General features: G+C 45.7%; 2 protein-coding genes across 7 annotated transcripts in view; one reads left to right on the top strand and one right to left on the bottom strand.

Moving 5' to 3' along the window:
• Positions 1-8,037, bottom strand: part of mark1 (MAP/microtubule affinity-regulating kinase 1) — a 79,779-nt gene extending 71,742 nt beyond the window's left edge. Inside the window, exon 1 of one of the 2 annotated variants that reach the window (XM_064316638.1) lies at positions 7,526-8,037. In XM_064316638.1, the coding sequence (XP_064172708.1) occupies positions 7,526-7,576 (51 nt within the window). In that variant the 5' untranslated portion in view covers positions 7,577-8,037. The remainder of the gene's footprint in view (positions 1-7,525) is intronic. The other variant, XM_064316637.1, reaches the window with a different exon arrangement.
• A 9,310-nt stretch (positions 8,038-17,347) lies between these two features.
• LOC135244438 (zinc finger MIZ domain-containing protein 1-like) overlaps positions 17,348-21,558 on the top strand; it is a 68,548-nt gene continuing 64,337 nt past the window's right edge. For 2 of the 5 annotated variants that reach the window (XR_010326965.1, XM_064316706.1), the window contains exon 1: positions 17,349-17,652. The gene's annotated coding sequence lies outside the window, so the exon portion shown is untranslated. Of the gene's footprint in view, positions 17,653-21,558 lie in introns of all 5 variants that reach the window. The other 3 variants (XM_064316709.1, XM_064316708.1, XM_064316707.1) reach the window with 2 other exon arrangements.

Genomic DNA, 21,558 nt, shown 5'->3' with positions numbered 1-21,558 from the left:
AATCCCTCATCCAGCCAGTCCTGCGTTCCAGTGTGTTTCACCCCTTAAATCACTCGCGCTCCAACTCCTGCTTTCCCACTGCAGCTGACTGAGAGGAAGCCACACAGGCCTGCAGGCGCTGTTTATTAGGAGGCTGCGGTTAGAGACGGTTAGCCCCACTGCGGTTAGAGACGGTTAGCCCCACTGCGGCTAGAGACGGTTAGCCCCACTGCGGCTAGAGACGGTTAGCCCCACTGCGGCTAGAGATGGTTAGCCCCACTGCGGTTAGAGACGGTTAGCCCCACTGCGGTTAGAGACGGTTAGCCCCACTGCGGCTAGAGACGGTTAGCCCCACTGCGGCTAGAGACGGTTAGCCCCACTGCGGTTAGAGACGGTTAGCCCCACTGCGGCTAGAGACGGTTAGCCCCACTGCGGTTAGGGACGGTTAGCCCCACAGGCAGCTAGAGACGGTTAGCCCCACTGCGGCTAGAGACGGTTAGCCCCACTGCGGTTAGAGACGGTTAGCCCCACTGCGGTTAGAGACGGTTAGCCCCACTGCGGTTAGGGACGGTTAGCCCCACAGGCAGCTAGAGACGGTTAGCCCCACTGCGGTTAGAGACGGTTAGCCCCACGGGCGGCTAGAGACGGTTAGCCCCACTGCGGCTAGAGACGGTTAGCCCCACTGGGGTTAGAGACGGTTAGCCCCACTGCGGTTAGAGACGGTTAGCCCCACTGCGGCTAGAGACGGTTAGCCCCACTGCGGCTAGAGACGGTTAGCCCCACTGCGGTTAGAGACGGTTAGCCCCACTGCGGCTAGAGACGGTTAGCCCCACTGCGGCTAGAGACGGTTAGCCCCACTGCGGTTAGAGACGGTTAGCCCCACTGCGGTTAGAGACGGTTAGCCCCACTGCGGTTAGGGACGGTTAGCCCCACAGGCAGCTAGAGACGGTTAGCCCCACTGCGGTTAGAGACGGTTAGCCCACGGGCGGCTAGAGACGGTTAGCCCCACTGCGGCTAGAGACGGTTAGCCCCACTGCGGTTAGAGACGGTTAGCCCCACTGCGGTTAGAGACGGTTAGCCCCACGGGCGGCTAGAGACGGTTAGCCCCACTGCGGCTAGAGACGGTTAGCCCCACTGCGGCTAGAGACGGTTAGCCCCACTGCGGCTAGAGACGGTTAGCCCCACGGGCGGCTAGAGACGGTTAGCCCCACTGCGGCTAGAGACGGTTAGCCCCACTGCGGCTAGAGACGGTTAGCCCCACTGCGGTTAGGGACGGTTAGCCCCACTGCGGCTAGAGATGGTTAGCCCCACTGCGGCTAGAGACGGTTAGCCCCACTGCGGTTAGAGACGGTTAGCCCCACTGCGGTTAGGGACGGTTAGCCCCACTGCGGCTAGAGATGGTTAGCCCCACGGGCGGTGTGTTTAGATTAAATAAACCAGCTCCCGCAGTCTAATGCCCCCCCCGCTATGCTCCCTCATTGAAACTGCCCCAGACGAGCTGCAGGGGTCTGCTGTTCGCCTCTAAACAGGCGTCACTGCACAGGTGCGTCTCCCAGTGACACACGCCACCGGTGGCTGTGCCGCTCGGCGGTCCGCCCGCCAACGACCCTGCGGACCGGGGCAGGAGGAAGACGAGCCCGTCCACACGCCGCTCCACAGCCTGCACGATCCGGCCAATCAGAGAAACCTGTGTGACCTCACGCTTTCGCACAGTAAGCAGAAACGCTTTTCATCTTTAAATCAAGACTCAAAAGTGACCGTTTGTCCTGCCAGACTCCCAAATGGCCCCTGTGCCAGCCATCTGTGACATGGATGTGATGGTGACATCACAGAGAATGTATTTGCTGTATACATGCTGTATGCTGCTACATTCACTTATTTTGCACAATTTTTAGAAACATCCTAGCTTGATGAATGGAATGTTCTCCTGACTTTCTGCTTCCAGCGCTGCATTCTTAACTGCACATTTATGCAGTTTATTCCAAAAACACCTGCTCTTCAAAGGGTTAAAGGGCGGGAAAGATCGCGGCCGAGGCCAGGGGGCGGAGCCAAGCCTGACCGGAGGACGGGCGGTATAGAGAGAGCAGTGAGGAAGAGGCACGCCCGCATCAGAGTTTGGTGGGTTCCATTTTAATTCAGCTGATTAAGAAAATGCAACTGACTGAAAAGTATTTGTTAATTATTTATTACCTGACTACCCACTTATGGCTTTAACTATTCCTTACCCCAGTTTCCTAACTAATGAGTACAGGCTTCTTGTTCATTATCTCTGCAGAAGCGGTCAGTCTTCAAAAGCGAACGGTGAATTACACATCTCTTATCTCTGATTTAAAACTGAAACTTTTGGAGCTGCTCCACTGTACCCTGCTGTGGTATGGATTACACCATCAGGCTGTAACCTAATTAGCCAGCTAGCTTTTTGGCTAATGTGAATAATTCATTTGCTGCTCTGACACAAATAAACATGTTAAAATAATCAGGCAGTGCACCAGCGGTGTTCATATCCCTTCATACATGTCACTTTTTATGAATCTCCTCATACATTGTGTTTGTGTCTGTGAGCTCTGCAGACATGTGTGATGAGATTAAGAGCATATAAAATTGTCACCATGGAGGCAGTCCTCTGGCAACCAGAGAGTTGTTGGTTCGATCCCCGGCCTTCTGGGTGTGCTGAACCCCTAATTGCTCCCGATGAGCTGGTTGGCAGCTAGCATGGCTGCCTTGATCGGCAATGGTGTGTGTGTGTGTGTGTGTGTGAATGGGTGAGAGAGTGTGTGTGTGAAGGGGTGAATCTGAGGCATTCACTGTAACACGCTTTGTACAGTAGTTGCTGGAAAATATGCTATATTAATGCAGTCCATTTACCAGGGTATACCATACAAAATGATGATTTTTTAAAATCGTAAAACAGTATCTCATTCTCAATTATTTCATTTTTTTTGTCAATTTTTGTTTCATACAAAAAAGGCAAATATTACTTGGAAACTGTTACCTAACCCTCACCCTTAACTTCCCATAGTGAGGATCTCCCACCTCCCACAGAACCCAAGTGCATAGTTTGTGCCTTGACCCCAAATTCTTAAAAAAACTTTCTTTGAATTGAGGGAAGTTTCTCAATTTCTCAGCATTGCTGCTCTACCAGTAAACTCTATTTGTGTGCGGTGTACAATATGATCCAGTATTGATTGTTTCCCCAGTTATGTTCCTGCACCATTCCAAGTGCACTGATCCATTAAGGAATCACAACTTTATGGCGGCATAGAGCTTGCTTTTTTCAGAGAGAAACATTCGAAAGAATGTTTTGAACATGTAAATGTTCAAATGAAGATTACTCTTCACTCCTCAGGAAAAAAGAGAGAAACATGCAACAGAAAATGCCGTAAAACCGTTTGTGAAATTCATAGTGTCTCTCTCTCTGTTTCTCAGGGCTGTACAGCACTGCATGGGCGTGCCAAGAGCCTGTTAAAAACACACTGACACACACACACTGACATGCACACACTGACACACATCACACACACATGCACACACTGACACACACACACAAGCACACACACACACACACACAAACACACACCGGGGGCAGGTTCCTGGTGCTCGATGCACAGCGAGCATCTCCTGACGAGCCCACATTCCTGCATAAGTGCAGGAAGGAAAGCAGAGCCCGAGGACACAACCTGGCAGAAAGGTGAACTCTCCCTCCTTCTCACAGCCTCTCCTTCCTCAAACGCTAACGTGCTTCGCCTGGAATTTTAACAGTCAAAGCCTCAAACCCAAACCTCTGAGCTCCCTGTGGCCTTCCCTGTCAAAGGGCCACGCTCCCATTGGCTGAGGCCTTCCCTGTCAAAGGGCCACGCTCCCATTGGCTGAGGCCTTCCCTGTCAAAGGGCCATGCTCCCATTGGCTGAGGCCTTCGCTGTCAAAGGCCACGCTCCCATTGGCTGAGGCCTTCCCTGTCAAAGGGCCACGCTCCCATTGGCTGAGGCCTTCCCTGTCAAAGGGCCACGCTCCCATTGGCTGAGGCCTTCCCTGTCAAAGGGCCACGCTCCCATTGGCTGGGGGCACACCGCTGTCTTTCTTCTCCTGTTAAAACTGGCTTATTATTGTTTACTCATTATTGACTGTTTACTCATTATTTGCAACTGCAGCAATGTAATTCTACATTGGGTTTTAATGTCAAGGTGTAATGTCAAATAAGCAATATGCTAATCTCCCATACACTGTATTGACAGACCAGCCCACCATATTACCTAGATTAGCTTGAATTTAGAAACAAAACAAATTAAGTCTCATTACCACTGTGTCAGCTTTGATTTTAAAAAATACACCACTTTTGTAATTTGCATAGTGCACCCTACACACTCCGGATTCGTTCTCGTTTTTATTTCTCTCTCAAAATTTGGACATTGAATATGCTGTCTTGTCACTCCCAGCTGTAATTCCAACTCTCATTATTTAAACAAAATACCATACACAAATTCTCCCATCAGAGCAACAGCATTATTCGGCTTTTGCCTCACAGAGCAAAGGACAGAGCATCGACACCATTTTTGATGATTTTCTGTTTTTCTGTGGTGTGAGAGAGGCTTTCCAGGTCAATCCTGCTGATTTGAAGGCAGCAAAGAAGGCAAGAGTTGGGGTCAATTTAATTTCAGCCCATTCAGGAAATGAAATGTTCTGTGATGATGTTTCACTTCATTTTCTCCATTTACGAAATAGAAACAGTATTTTACCCGTCTCTGGTCCTGCAAGCCAACGCACTTCTCTGCGCTGACACAGACAAGCAGACCACGGTGAAGGAAGTATCGGTGAGTAGTCATATGGTAACCTGAAACAGTGACTGTGTATGCCCCCCCCCCCCCCCAAGAAGACGAGCAGGACCCACATATGTCAGACTCATCCAGCTGACTAGCACATCCTCAGTCTCAGTTATCCTTCACGTGCATTCACTGGAGGAGGAACCGGGCCGTACGCAGCCTGGGCAGAGATGAGTTTGTGTTCGGTCTGCTCCTGCTTGAGGCACGCTGTTTCCCTTACACAGTCACAGGTGAACGGAATTTGGGAATCACTGCCCGGCACTAAGACCTTTATTACAATTGTATTTTTTCAAATGCATATGATCAACAGAAATGGCATTTGAAGTTCCAGATGACAGTTAAATATAGGCTATGATGCACCGGATACAATTCATAACATGGCGTAACTATCAATAAGGAATTTAAGTGTGCATGTAGTTCATGTTACAGTATTGGTAGACTACCAATATCAGCATATGTAATAAGTGGTATCATGCTTCTAAACTGGCACACATAACCCACATTAGTGCTTCATCAAAGGCACACACATTGCCTCTGGGTCAGCATAATGAACCTACATTAGTAGTTTAATGATGTGGCATGTCTGCGGTCCTTGCTCTATTAATGCTGTCTGTATCACTGTCACTCACATAACCATGTTTTTCATTTTGTAAATACCAATATGAATGAATGGCAGGTAAGACTGAAGATATGCGAGTGTCTCAGTGTCAGGGAAACTGCCAACCACACAGCAAATAAAAGTGAGCGTTACAGATGGCCCAGCCATCCGGGAGTCCCACGGGAAGCACTTTCATCTGAAACCAATCCGGCCGAAAAAAGCAGAATATCGTGAATTTCAGCACATTAATACACCTGCTACAGCGACAGGGGAAGCTGAGAGGGGCTTCTGCGTTTGCTCTGTCCTTTGAGCTCCCGAATGGGACCTCAGAAGCCCAAAACTTCATAGGCACGGAGAGCAAATTTCAATTCGGCGTCAGGGGAACTAATCCCTTGATGCCGGGAACAAGCTGCCTCGCGTAGGTGGGGGAGGGGGGGGGGGATAAAAGGCTGTGTTGAAATGCTAGAGCTGTCAGAGGTAGCTAGCCCGCTGGTCTGGCACAAGCGCATACGTACACAAACAAACAACACCGTGCGCATCGCAACACCGCCTTTTACTGCGTCTTCCGCTAGCTGACATGCACAAAGAAACATTTCACTCCGCAAGCTGTTCGGATGCGCAGCTGGACTGTCGTGACAGCGATCACATGAGAACCGCATCACGACAATAGAAGGCACGTAACCCCGAGGGGAGAACTGTTGGAGCAAGTGACAGCCGAAAAGAAGGAAGATAGTATTTCAGGTTTCATTTCCCAATCCCTACGAGATCTTTGCTTTGGAATGCTGGGTTATCAATGGACACATTTGAGAGTAGGCATCAAAAACAGAAAAATAATAATAATGGTTAATTATCCCCCAATATCAACACATGTGTAAAATATGAATGACTCTTTTTTAAACCGTAGCAACAAGCCCTTTTGTCCTAGTAGAGCTCGCAGTAGCCTACCCTTGTTCACGACCCCACACGCAGGAAAAGCTTTGTCATCTTAAATGGACGCTTTCATCAGCATCTAGCTAAGTATCCGTACCATCACGTCATATTTTCAAAATACGCATTGAAACGCTTAACACAGTTGCTCATGAAAATTCACAGACACGAGCTTATTCGTAATATGCATTACCCAATATTCACAAAATGAATGAACAGTGCTGCGAAGCCTGTTTTCCCTACACCTGAGTATCCGTTAAGTCTCCGGTCAAGGGGATTAAACGCGATTTCGCAGCAACCGGTTTAAAAATGCACGCAAATGTAATTAATTGCGTAGCAATTGTGTACGGCAAGTAATCTCCATTCCATGACAATCCATATAGCCAGCTAATTCGCATTCAAACTGCGGGCCGAAATGCTTCATTTCAGATATGTCAACTGGAAAATCAAGGACAATGCCGACGATTGGCAGGCCGGATTCCTTCACAAACTACCCGTAACGTCCAGTAAAAGTCAGTGCTTTCCGTCTGCGACTGTTGAAATTGAAAATGACAAATTGATTCAAGGGTTAAAAAACATATATTTTTGCCATACAGACAATATGGAACGTTAAGTCGTAAAGTACATATTAGCCTGCTACTATCACCAAAAAGCTACCATTCCAGACGTAATTAGAAACCAGTGCTTCGCCTCGCAAAAAGTAGGACACTGACGGACGTACAATGATGATTAATTCAAAAGCAGTTATATCACAGATGTGAAATAAAGGTGGCCGTGCACTTTGTTAGATTGATCCGCAAAAAAGCATTGCCAAATGCTAGCTACACAGAGGAGCGCTGTAGCTCAAAGAACGCGAACGCACAATCGGTGCAAATTGTAGTCTACCTGATTCCAGCACTTATCTAACTTAGCCAGCTCGTTGGCATCGAAGTTATGATTGCATTTCCCATATTTTAAAAAATAACCATCCTAGCGAAATCAATAATAATGAACTGGCAAGCTGCATTGATATCGTTCACATCCATACCCGCGAATCTTTCCTGTCTGCTAGCTTGCAGGCTAATTCTGAAAGTATGCCCATTCGCCGCGTTATTTTGCAACGTAGACATCTACCCTTCCATCACCCGAGGCGACACATTTACAGCACAGAAAATTGTGAAGTGTTTTGCCTCCGATTAAAAAATAACGATATTGCAATACTTACGTTCTCGGTATCGCGCTCGTTCACAGTGGGCAATGGCGTTCTGGTCGACATTTTGTGTTTTTTAGGCCTCTTCGCAAAGCAACAAGCTTGGCAGCGGTAGAGTGGGGGCAATGAGAACGGCGGTGAATATTCAGCCTTCTACTCCTCCGACGGCATTTTCACAGCGACCGTCAGAACGCCAATATATTCCACTACAGCATAGTGAGCTTCGAGTCCACTTTGAGCCAGGTGGAGGTGCGTTACCGGCGTAAGGATTTGCCCCTCGGGTAGCTGTACATCAGGCGAGCCCAGCGGAGAGAGAGGGAATGGGAGTTTGGATTAATCGGAGTCCCCAGCCTTGATGCACTCCCATAGACAAACGAACGAAAGAGACAGGGGGAGTCAGATCCACCGGCAGGAGCCTGTCTCCTGCCCTCCACAGGACGATAAATGCGCCTCCAGATTCATTTATGGAAACACGAGGGCACTACTGTCCCACTAGCAGCGCAGTTTTTACTTATCGCATTATGTGACAGACCTGCAGTTGTAGGGCGGGAATGATATACAACCCCGCTGTGGTTTGTAACTGAAACCCGTTGCTGGATCTGAGACATCCAGGAACTCTGGTTTTTGGTCATATTAATATTTACCTCTTGTAAAGAGGGTTTCGGAACATGCATTAGTTGTGATCTGCTTGCATTGTTTGTAAGCCTAAATCAACTAGCATTATGTCCATAAATGACACAACTGAACATTTTCTTGGATAATATTTTAGTTATTGATTGTTCCGAAGGCTCTCCTAACTTGCCTTAGAGGATCTAGGCTACTCTCCACCCAGCTGTGTTTTTGCAAGCTTGTGCTTAGGACAGTATCGCTAGGTAACTCTTGACTGTTTTGTTCCTGTTGCTAACACCAAAAACAACTTTCCTAATTGCATTATATTATTGTGGCTGTAGTTGTTGATAGTCTATTTTTGTTTTAGTATAGTCCTATATTTAGCTCTGAAGAAAGGTCTATTACATTAAAGAAATTCTGTAAATGTTGGTATTTATAATTACAACTGGTATGAATAATAAATATATAGCCATGTCGTAGTACAGCATATGAGAAAAGAGAAACAATGGGTTCATCTAGTGACCAAAGGCTGCTATTACATGCTTGCACCCGGTGTTCAGTGTTGTTAGAATGGTTGCAGGTTTAGGTCTTAAGATCTCCATTGACTAAAGCTTATAAGGGAAGACTATTGAAGCGTCTCCTCCTAATATACATAATCATTTCGACAGCAGGCTCAAATGACTTGTACTTAATATTCATAGAATGAACACGCAATACAGTCCATCGCAGGGCACACACACACACACACATACACACCATTCACCAATATGAATAATTAAGTACTTTAACATAATTCCATGCTGCATATTTACCGATTCTGCTGCATAAACCTGATATTCACCTGGGTTCCCTTATAAAGATCTCACACTGCCTATTTACCATGATTTTGTAACATTTTGGCACCGATTTAGATTTCTTACTCCATTTGCTGAAATTACATGAATGTCCACCTAAAATGTATTAGTTTTTCATTCTGAATCCAGCTTGCATGTGTGCTGTAGCCAGTTAAAGTAGGGACAATGTGAGATGAGATCCACAGTTAAAAGCTGTTTTGTGCTCCTTTGTTTCTGGTCTAATGTTGCACAAATGATTTGATGACTTATTGTCAATGCAGAGTGTGAAGTTAATGTGTATTTAGACAGCATGTGTAAGGAAGTGTTTGGTGTGTTTGTATGCATTATCGCTCTATGCAGCAGGAAGTGGGTAAAGGAAACGAGCTGGCACCAGACTGCCACTGTCTCCAGTCAGTTCTCATGTCTGTAATATCGCAGTGTTCATGTATTACAGCTGCAAGCTAAAAAGCCTGTAGCTTCTTCAGGACCTGTAGTGGTCTGGGCAAGCAACAGATGTAGAACATGTAACATACATCTCTTCTCGCAGATTCTTGGCAGTGTCAAATATTTTCTCAGGATCTGCTGTTACCAAAAGTGATATTTAGGAGTCATTTAAAATACAGAGTGTGGAGACACATAGGCCTGCATGTCATCTGCAATGCTGAAGGCTACAGCTGAAGTAACATTGCCTATTAAATGATGATGAAATGGGAATTTCAACATTGAGGGATTTATTTGTGTAAATTCTAAAGGAGAAGCTGTTACACACTCTGCACTGTGGAGGGCAGCATTATGCTAGAGATGACACTGGTAGCGTAGTTCTGGACCAGGATTATCCCAGAAGGGCTGGCGCGGGTGCAGGTTTCTGTTTTAGCCCAGCACTTCGACACCTGATTCTACTAATTAGCTACTCGTAGTTTTTCGATCACGACCTTGATAAACTGAATCAGGTGTATTAGAGCTGGGCTAAAACAGAAACCTGCACCCACGCTGGCCAAGATTGGACACTCCTCTTCTACACCAACCCCAGTCTCAATCTTAGCTCACACTAGTATCTTAGAACCGTACTCAGTGCTGCTGTAGGCCCTGTCATTAGGGTGCAGACCCCGCTGTAGTGGCGGACCAGCCTGGATCCGCTCTCCTCCTGGGGCACACACTGGGTACTGTGAAGCTGAGCACAAAGAGCAACACACAGACCCAGTCTCTTACAGAACGGTAAGAGAGGGGAAATACCTGCGGCTGCAGTTATTTTGGATTTTATTTTATTTCATTTTTAAAATAATAATTGGACTGGCTGACATTTGCTCCCCCACATAGCTTAGATGGAAGGGAATTATCTCAGCATCTCTTGCCAAAAAACATTCCATTTCCTTTGACAAACTGCCCAGTGAGATTATGAAATGAAAGAAATCTATGAATGCAGGAAGTGCATCAGATATGTGTACATATATTGATATAACTAAACCTTAAATCAACAGTACAGCCAGGGCAGTGGGGAAAAGTAAACGCACAGTTCATTGCTGAATATTTGTGTCATGCTGTAATATTAATATTGTATGAAATTCCTCAATGTGGAAACAAATTAACATTTGTTAATGCTGGACAGACACCAACTTTATAAATTAGTTATTAATGCTATATTCACAATTTATTACAACATATAACTCATAAGTGGAAACAGAATATGACATTGGCCGGTCATCTATTTTGCTGTGTTCAACAAAATAATAATGATAATAAACAGCAGTGTATTCCACAGGGTATGAACATTACAGGGCTTACAATAGTTCTGTAATGAAATATTTTCGTAATTTCAAGAAATTCCAATGTATTCGCAGCAGTTTTGTGTTGATAACATCATTGATGTTTCTGGTGTTAGTTAGCAGATGGATGAGTGTTGGTGTTTCTGGTGTTAGTTAGCAGACGGGTTGGTGTTGGTGTTTCTGGTTTTAGTTAGCAGACGGGTGAGTGTTGGTGTTTCTGGTTTTAGTTAGCAGACGGGTGAGTTTTGGTGTTTCTGGTGTTAGTTAGCTGATGGGTTGGTGTTGGTGTTTTCGGTGTTAGTTAGCAGACGGGTTGGTGTTGGTGTTTCCGGTGTTAGTTAGTCGGATGAGCGCGTTCAGCACTGCCTCTGTGGAGTGTGGCACACCGCAGGAGCATCCCAAGGGCCGCCCAATTGTGTCTCTACATGAAGTGACCCCCACAGCCTTCCGTGGGGGGGCAGGTAAAAGTGCCCCCGGGAGCCAGGCTTCAGGGCCTGTAGGACAGGCTGTTCTCTGCTCTTCCTCCTGGGTCTTCCTCCCAGGTCCGTGTTTATCAGCCAGACTTTGAGAGCCGTCGCCCTTTGGGGGATTAACCCCATTGGCACACGCCCACCTGCCACTCAAAACCTTCATTAGCTAACCCAGGTGCCCCTGTGCAGGAAAAAGTAGAACACACATCCCTGTCTAAGCTTGCTTTAACATCCCACTCCAGCACACACTCTCTCTCACACACACACACACACACACATACACACGCATACTCACACACACATGCACCCACATACACACACACACACCACAGACACAGACACATGCACACACATGGACAGTTGGGTCTTCTGGCATAGATGAAGGGCCCCACTTTGATGGAGCAGAAAAGAGCTAACTGTAGAGTTAAAGCATCTTGTCTGAGAGGTATATTCCCTGAATCTAGGCGAATACCTAAGAAAGTTCTTAGCCTGTGGGATAAGTTGTTCTTTTCATTTAAGATAAGAGCCTGGCAATGTAGGTGCTGCATGATTATACTTGTGTGCTGAAAAACCAACTCCTGGGTTAGCCTGGGTGCACACAATTACCTGAATCACCGAGATGAATTGCATCAATTACCACAGTGATTGGTGCCAGCAGGAGCCAATCATCAAGGAAAATATGGATGCACCACCCTTACAACCCACAAGGGGGCGATCACAGCTTCCATGCATGTTGAGAATGCAGAGGTTTAGAGGCAGGCCAAAGTGAAGTGTGCCCATTAATAAGCTCAGCTTTAGCTCATGAAACAGACACTGCCAGTGTCTGCACAGAAGGGGCATATGAAGGTATCAACGGAGGTGAACCAGTGGTCACCATGGAACCTACATAGGCCTCAGTATTATGAACTGAGCCACTCAGAATGCTTTTAGAGCTTAAATTCAGATTGGGACACAGACCTAACCCCCACTTCACCACTAGGATGTAGCGTGGGGGTAAAAAGAGCTGCAATGTCACCTTTCATTAAAAAAGCTTCTACCTCCAAGACAAGGAAGTGGTCCTATTGCTCAACGGTGTGATTGATCCCACTGAAGGTGGGCTTTTCATAAAAATGACGGGCATATAGGGTGTGCAGAAGGCTGGTGAGGGAGGTGGGCCAGGGTGGGCTGGGAAGGCAGAGGGCGTGGCCCTCCGGGGCGAGAGGCAGAGGTGGGGCTTCACTGAGGGGAAGCACGTCCCAAATACACGCTGGTAGCCTCGGCAGTAGGACTTAGGAAGGTGCTTCTTAAATAAATGTATTATTATTATTATTATTATTACTAAGGATATTTCTAGGGGTGTGTGGTGCATCTGGAGTGAGAGTTTGGTTCAGCCATTGCTCTGCAGTGAAGGCACTCTTGGCATGGCCTGTGGCCTGGAAGTGAACCAATCAGAGGCCTGGCAATGAACCATTCAGAGGCCTGGCAGTGAACCCAATCAGAGGCCTGGCACTGAACCAATCAGAGGCCTGGCAGTGAACCAGTCAGAGGCCATCTTACATTGGCACTGTAGTGGACTGAAAGTTTTTAACTGCAGCGTCCGTGTCCACTGATGCTTCAGAAAGCTACAGTATATGATGCATGTGCCCTGTAGGGGCTGTGGGTAGCACAAGCACAGAGCTCCCAGCCAGAACACACATCCTGCCACACCATGTCTGTGTTCACTTAGGATATCATACTGATGATTCATGTGATTACTGTGTTGCCTTAAATAGCCTGGAACATTACTGTTACTGCTCTTTGGGTGGTGGACATTAGTCTTTATTTTTATAACTGATCAGTGATTTCACACCGGGTCCTATTGTAGTTTTGAATAAAAGAAAAACATGAATCACTGTGGGTCTAATTTTGCGAGTCTAATTTAGAGCAATTCCGTTGTTGCTTTTGTTTCAATGTGAACTACGTGCAGCATGCCCATTATATCTTGCTGGATATTTGTGGGTGTTTCAGGCCGAAAGAAAAGAACGTTCTGTTATCTGAGTGATGTCATGAAGAGTATCAGAAACAAAGTGCTTTCAGACACTTCATACAGCAGCCAGCAGAAGATCAGTTTACACAGTGACATTTTTCAAGGAATGCGATGACATGCAGACTATGCAGGACTTCTGACAGACAAAGCGGTCTTGCATCAGAAAGGGCTACGGTCTATTGACAAACGTGTGACCTTTTCATACAGCTTCTTGCGGCTTAAAAATAGAATTTGCTGTGGAGTTTGCCTCAGTTTCAAGCCTGCCATCAATAGGATTAAAAGGTTATCTGGATCAATGCTTTCAGCTGCAAGATAGTTGTCACCCTACAGAATGGAAAATGTCCTGGGTACTTTGTGTATTTGTTTTTCCACTGTCTTCCATTAGACAAAGTGGTGCTTCTGAACAGCCGCCTGCTGATGCACAATAGGCTATAATTCCAGTGAGATTTTTTCGTCTTGGAAAATTTACTTGCAAAAGAAATGCAAATAATAGCTAATGAATTATGCTTAGCTATTTTATTTGCGGTGTAATTCTATTGCTTTTCATGTCTTTTTATTTTTTTTGCTCAACAGAAGCCTGGCACTAGACCCTCCTTTTCAGATAACACACATATGATGTTTGCTCGGCTGAATGATCATGTTGACGTTGTTTGTTGAATTTCAGTTGAATTCAATTTTGCAAGCAAATGCTCCAGTAAATCAGGTAGTGGCCTAAAAAGGAAGAGGCGGTCTGAACTAAAGTAGGACATTAAGCTTCACTCTCTCTAGAGTCCGCCAGGATTAAAATACTGTACTGAATTACAATAATAACATGATTTGAAGTGCCTCCCACCAGTATGGTGTGGACTAACATGAATAACTCGCTAATTATTTCTTAATTATTGATGAATTAGTTAAGAGTTGGTGCAAACAATATAGGTTTGTCATCCAGGCATGGCCAGGCACACAGAGAAGTTCAAGGCCAGATGGCAGACGGATAGATGGAATCGGACAGCAGGCCATTCTCATAAGCAATAAACATGGCGGCAGTTTGTCACGAGCTGACAGTTGGTCGTGAGACAGGATTGGTGCTGACCTGCAATTCACAGTCTTCATGAAAGAGACCCCCCCCCTTCCCCCCCAGTGAAATCCTGGACACACCCCTGTTCCCCTCATAGCTGCAGAGTCATGCCACCGACAGTGCAAGCAGGCACACTCCCCACAGCACAGAGGCAAATGCTCCAAATCCGACCTTCAATTAACATGAGCAGGGCAGTGTGTCTGGACAACATTTGTGTGCCAATTCAAAATGTACAGAATACTCTGCACAAGGCTATTTCCTGGTCTTCCATGGTGTTATGTTAGTAACAGGCAGAAGTACTCTGCACTTGGCATAATGAACATATCGTAACAGTTTACACTTTAAACTTTGGAATATTTTTTTTGCTTTTTTAACCAGCCATCTCATTTCTGCGTTGGAACGTCAGGATCTTTAGAATTCTTAGTTCATATGACAGGCTGACCTGGCACCATATTCATAACCCTTTCCCCAGCGTCGTAGCCTAACCCTCTACATTCTGACTGATCCAGAATCAGTTTCCCCTGCGTTGCAGCCTAACCCTCTACATTCTGACTGATCCAGAATCAGTTTCCCCTGCGTTGCAGCCTAACCCTCTCCAGTTATGAGCACAGACAAACTGACCCCAGATCAGTGCATGCATGCTTTATGAGTGCAGCTCCTGATACGCACTCAGCAGGCACGGTTACTGTAATGTTCAGTGTGGGACACCCATGCCACTGAGTTCATTCCCTGGTGCAGAAGAAGAACTCGTCGACCCCTAAAAGGGTTCAACTGCTGCCACTGATGTACATCTCAGCTTCCCAGCCGATTGAGATGACCCTGGGCTTCACAGGTAAGTATGACCCTGAGCTTCACAGGTAAGTATGACCCTGAGCTTCACAGGTGAGTATGACCCTGAGCTTCACAGGTGAGTATGACCCTGAGCTTCACAGATAAGTATGACCCTGGGCTTCACAGGTAAGTATGACCCTGGGCTTCACAGGTAAGTATGACCCTGAGCTTCACAGGTAAGTATGACCCGGAGCTTCACAGGTAAGTATGACCTGCTTCACGTGTATGACCGGGCTTCACAGGTAGTATGACCCTGAGCTTCACAGGTAAGTATGACCCGAGCTTCACAGGTAAGTATGACCCTGGGCTTCACAGGTAAGTATGACCCTGGGCTTCACAGGTAAGTATGACCCTGAGCTTCACAGGTAAGTATGACCCTGAGCTTCACAGGTAAGTATGACCCTGAGCTTCACAGGTGAGTATGACCCTGAGCTTCACAGGTGAGTACTGAACGTAGGTTGCACAGCGCCTTAGCAGAAGAAAATCCTCGTCAACTGCATCTGTTGTTCCCCAGACCATAGATTCCTGCCTAACCCTTAAAGCAACATCCATGAGTGACACGTATTTATCTCATGTATTCAACATACCTGATTGTGCTGTATGATATAGAGTCAGGGATTGACTGTCACTGTATGTTAGAGGTCGTATTGACCCTGGTCGCTGTTATAAGAGTCAGGTGATTGTCCTGGGTGCTGTATACATAGGAGGTCAAATGATTGTCCTGGCCGTGCGTTGATATAGAGGTCGGGCTTGTACCGGCCATGATGTATGATATAAGAGTCAGGTGTGTACCTGCTGTGCTGTATGATATGAGAGGTCAGTGATTTTACCGGTGTGCTGTAAATATAAATCAGGTGATGTACATTCGCCTGTGATATGAGAGTTCTGTGATTGTACTGCTGTGCTGTATGATATAAGGTCAGTGATTGCTGTCATCGTATGATATAGAGAGGTCAGGTGATTGTACCTGGCTGTGCTGTATGATATAGAGAGGTCAGGTGATTGTACCTGGCTGTGCTGTATGATATAGAGAGGTCAGGTGATTGTACCTGGTCATGCTGTATGATAAGGTAGTGATGTACCTGCGTGCAGATTAGAGGTGGTGATTGTACCTGGCTGTGCTGTATGATATAGAGAGGTCAGGTGATTGTACCTGGTCGTGCTGTATGATATAGAGAGGTCAGGTGATTGTACCTGGCCGTGCTGTATGATATAGAGAGGTCAGGTGATTGTACCTGGCGTGCGATTCTGGGAGTGAACCGCTGCTAGAGAGGCAGTGTGTCGGTCATCTGGGCCTCCTTGGGTCTGCCCTGGCAGGGCGCAAACTCTGTCCCAGGGAGCCGCTCGGTATGCTGATCTGCATTGTGAGCTTTGAATTGTAACAAGCTGCTCATTTTTTGTTAAGACCCTTTTGATGAGGGATGATTACCCTCTTCTGGCCATATTTAGTCAGAAATAGCAATGCACATTATGAAGAATAAATGAACCACATTCACACCCCAGGACATTTAATGAGTCAGATCAACTTATACTTTCATTCTCTGTAATGTGTTAGCTGTATGATTTCTTTAGAAAGCGGTTATATTTTTATTTGATTCAAATGTAGACTGGCATGTGAAGTCAGCTAACTGCTGAAAGACTGGACATCTGGCCACAAACCGTGTGTGAAAAATAAAGGAGTTCACGGGCAAATAAAGCCAGTGGAAACGCGCCAGTCCCGCGCTGCGTTAAATGTTTAAGGGAAGAAAAAAAGAGTAGAACTGATAACAAAAACACGCGTATGCAGTGGCTGCCCGGGACCACGGCTGTACCGGGGTAAGAACCGTGTCCCTGTGTCTCGGCACTGCTGGAACAGTCATTGTTCCTTGACGTCACCACCCAGCCAAGCTTGCTGCTGCTACCGCTGCCGTTCTCAAACATGCCTTTGTTATTCTGAGCTTTCCGTCGAATCCTGGCAAACTGTAAAATGCGGAACCCAGATGCTTCAGTGTACCAGTCTCACGTTTCGCTAACATGTTCAGTTCAAGAGTGGAAAGGAAATTCATACACGTAGCCTATTATAATAACAATTATTATTGTCGTTGTTTTTAGTAAACATTTACACAGCGGCTCTAAATAACAAACATTCCAACACGTAAGCATTTACACTGAATTCGGCATTAGAAGGGAAATACAGAAAAGCCCGGATTACAATTCAGTTAATAGAACATGTTTGCCGCTATCGAATATTGGCTACATAGCCAGCTAAAGCCGTGAGGACACTTCAGGCTCCGGTCCGAGATCTTTCCTGTTTATTCTATTCTGGGTGTTCCAGTGGCGTTCCCATTCACTGAAAATCTGGGACACAGTTTGCTAGCAGCCGCGAAGCGTGGCCCTACAGTAGAATAGCCTGTGTAATCTGACACTTCAACTTGCTGTGTGCCCTGCTCTGTTAGTTGATTCAGTCACTCATCCTATGACGTTAAGCTCTTTTTAAATGTTTGCGGCTGGAAGAGGGAAGATATTAAAAGCGCAATCTACAACGTTAACGGTGTTTTCTTTCTTTGAAAAACACTTCGACTCGATCAAAAAGTAAGTACCATGCTGGTTTATCTGTCGTTTCACACCTCTCGCCGCGCGCTGTGACTGAGGTTTTGTGTGTAACGTAATGAATGTACTTGGATGGGATTCCCAGTTGGCTAGCTAGCTAGCTACTTAGCAAGCTAGCTAACAATGTAGAAATGGACGCTTACCATTTAAACAAGCGAGCTGCGAGGTGTAAAAGTAAACGGTATTGTTGGTTATATGTTCATGCTGTTAAGAAACGGGTTGATCTTGATCACCGAGCTGCTGTTATTGCTAGTTGTTAGATATCTTGGGTTTGGTCGGTACCACCAGGCACTGTGGATTCACGGCGTTAGCGTGCACGCTAACTGTATTGTGTGAACTAACGTTAGTTTGCAAGCGTAGGTGTGTTTGGAGGTGGGTCGAAGGCACTTTTTAAAGAATACCCTGTGTTTGTAAACCGGGGCATGTGGTCTGTCTGTAAACGTTGAGTAGATGATATACTGTTTTGGTTGCATCTCATACAAACATTAGTTCGTGAACGTTTGCTAACTGCTGGATTGCCAGTGTTAATCTCCATTTTTTCGTAATACAACGAAGGAAAAGATGATCAGCTAATGAGTTAGCCAATGTACTTGCAGAAAAGGCACGCGTCATTTACACTTGGATAAAACAAATAAGATTGATAAGAATCTTAACGTAAGACAATACTGGTGGTGCTGGTGTCTTTTCTGTTAAGAAAGCTTACAAATATTAACATGCAACTTGCATGATGCAAGACAGCTGCAGGACATGTCTGTTTAGTTGACCATCAAATATTAACCTCCTTAATTTTTTTCATAATAGTAATTTAGTAGTAGTAATTTAAGAAAGTATTTATTGCAGACAAGCAATTTATCGATATATATATCTACCAAAAAAAGTGTAGTTCAGGCAGCTAATTAAACGGTTGAAACTGCCTGCCAGGCACTTTTCTGATGATACATTTGAATTAGAAAATTTCAGCTAGTAATTTGTAATGAATCCCGGTTGCGTCTCCTCGAATTCCTGGTGCCTGGACAGGATCCATGTAGGACGAAGGGGCCTCTTGTTGGAACAGATCAGGGACTGAGGGGCCCTCTCTGACTACATCAGTCTGGCAATGAAATAAACTACCAGCTGGTTAGAAGCCAGACAGCAAACCACCGAAATGATTTGGGTATTCGTAAAAGGGAAGAATAGGTATGCTTACTTACTGACTAGTGAAGGAAAGCCCCTGCTCGGGATGGGGGTGGTACAAAATGATGAAAACTGAATTACGATGCGTCTTATTTACTATATAATGAAAACAGTTATTCACGTGAACATCCTGATATAGTTCACGTAATTAGTGATTTTACAGCAGAACGTAGGCCAAACATTTTCTACCAAATGCAAGTAGTCTGTTCTGCTTCAATGTCTACTATTCATCAACATATGAAATAATTTGTGTGTTATCAATACAAGTCTTGACTTTTTTGCTTAGGTTATGTAGCTACGCCTTGAATAAAATATGGAATGGAACTTGATAGAGAGATCGATAGAGAATACGAGTTTGCATAAGCAGAACGCAAGTTGCGAGGAAGTGAAACCGACCGTCTCCGAGCTTCATTTTTAAAAGCTGCGTTTCTTTAAAGCATTTCTTTAGTGTTATCAGAGTTGACTATTTTACCTACCAGGTGGAGCAATTGCTGCTTTCTAAGAGGCAAGCGTAGGTGTACATTACAGCCTCTCTGCTGTGCTCCTTTGGCAGTTGTGCTCCTCATGGGTAGTTGTTGAAAAGATTTGTCCCCACTTGTCCATGCCCCAAAATTCTAAGGCCAAATGATTATTTGGGAGGTCATGCTCAAATGATTACGAATGAATTATTTTGCCCTTTGGACCTTCTTGATAAAATGTATATTAATTATTTTTGTGCGGATAAAATTTTGTAATGTTTCGACTGTGATGGAAAACCCACACCGAGGGCCTCAGTGTTGGGTTAAGGTCCTGGTAACCGCAGTTTGGTGTGTTACTGCCCTTCGCCTATGCAAACCGAGCGTGTCGAAACGGCAGCCGCCGTACAAAAGGCGCATTGAGATTCAGATCCAGACCCAGCACGTGCGTCTGGTTCTCTAGCTGACCGTTTATGAACTGCGCTCTACCGAGCGGAGGAAACGGCTGCGATGCACCGCGGTGTTGATACAGCGGGGTTTGGAGCGTCTGTTTCCCCCCCGAGTAAGTGCACTTACACTTCTCTCTCTCTCCTTACCATCAGACACCGTCTATTTGACATACAAGACCTGCGTTTTTCGATTGCTTTCTCTTAAGGGAGGGTATAGCTGAATCAGAGAGGCAGAGGGTCTACAGATCTTGTACATCATTCTAGCTAGATCTTAGTATGAAAGCATAGCTACATTTTTAAAATGGGGGTGTCAGTTTTTGTGTTTGTTTTGTTCTTATTTTGCAGTGAGTTCATGATAAAATCAATAATAAAATTTTTTAAAATGTACGGAACTTGTTGGGACTAGAGGTCTGGCCATTGTGGTTATTTCTGTGGAAAACCTTGAAAAGTTCCAGTCTCAGGGTGGGGGTGGGAACCAAAGTCTCGCTGGCAATCCACTGTTTTTTAACCCAAAATATTTCCTGTAGGCCAAACAAGTTGCCTGTCTGTCTCGCTGCTGACTGACGACAGGAACCCATTTTCCAGGAGTGTCCCCTTTTCCACGCTCAGCTGGGGCAGCGCGAGCAGGCAGCCCTGCCAAACGTTAAATAACTCAACAACAAGGCCAGGAAGTCTGATGCAAGCGGGGAAGGGATTTCAGGAGGGAACACTGTCATTTTTGGGATTCATTTCTTTTGGTCACATTCAGAACAGTGTTTGTTTCACTGCAGAGTATTATCACACCCTGTACTATATAGCCTAGCTTTATTATTTTTTTTAAAAACATAGGCTTTAATGATTCACACTTGTATTTTTAACAAATGAAAGGCAGTGTTAAATAATCCTAGGTAGGGAAGTTTTTAGGCTGTATTTAGTTCTGTCATGTAATGCTCAGATGTGTCGCTGTGCTGGTGTACCCAGTGAGTGTGCAGTTCCTTAAGGTTTGATTAGTCTTCCCTGCTTTTACTGTTTACACGCATTAGTGCTGCTTTGATGTCACACCAGAGGCTCAGGGCCTGATTATCCTGTCAGCAAACATGTGTGGAAGGCGGAGTAAGGAGCTTTCTGAGCGGGGGTGGGGGGGGGGGGTGACGTGAGTGGAGTTCTGGGCCCAGGTTTCTCCCCCCCTAGTGCAGCGTGGAGTTTTCTCTTCAGGGAAGTGAATCGCTCTAACAGCACCCAAATTTCCCCAGAAAGGAAATTAGGTTCCGTCTCTTTCTCATTACTTCACCCGTGAAGGAAAACAGAATCACGCCCTTTTTTCTGGAGCTAAGCACCGGTAATAAACCTCATTAGAGCTGCATCTCTGGGGTCGCTGCTCTCCTGTTGGGTGCATCACTCACTGAAGGAACTGCCAAGTCAGCTGCGTTTCGCCACCAGTCTCCTCTCAGAAGATACAGTGATGCCGTTCATCAGCAAGCTCTGTAGACCGCATAAACTATGTGCTTTATATTTAAGCGCTTATATAAAAAGACTTTGAGTGGTAGACTTTAGTTTTGACAATCGGTGGCCAAATTTGAATGTGCTGTTCTAATGTCAGCCTCTGATGGGGGATTGGGGGGGGGGGTGATTAAGAGGTCAGATAATGGCGCTCAGGAATCCCATATGCTAAGCCACCAGAGCCCTTATCAAACCATGGCTGCTTGGTGTTTCACTGAAGCCTGTCGCTCTGCGTTAGAGAATGACTTAACCAGAACATCAAATAGAATGTGAAACGGAACTATTTCAACACTCAGGTGGGTGTTGGCAAGTGACATTGAGTGCTGAAAATA

This window comes from Anguilla rostrata, chromosome 18 (assembly GCF_018555375.3).
Source record: "Anguilla rostrata isolate EN2019 chromosome 18, ASM1855537v3, whole genome shotgun sequence".
Classification (NCBI taxonomy): Eukaryota; Metazoa; Chordata; class Actinopteri; order Anguilliformes; family Anguillidae; genus Anguilla; species Anguilla rostrata.
The sequence above is the reverse complement of the archived record's forward strand: the minus strand, read 5'-3'. Positions and strand labels throughout refer to the sequence as shown.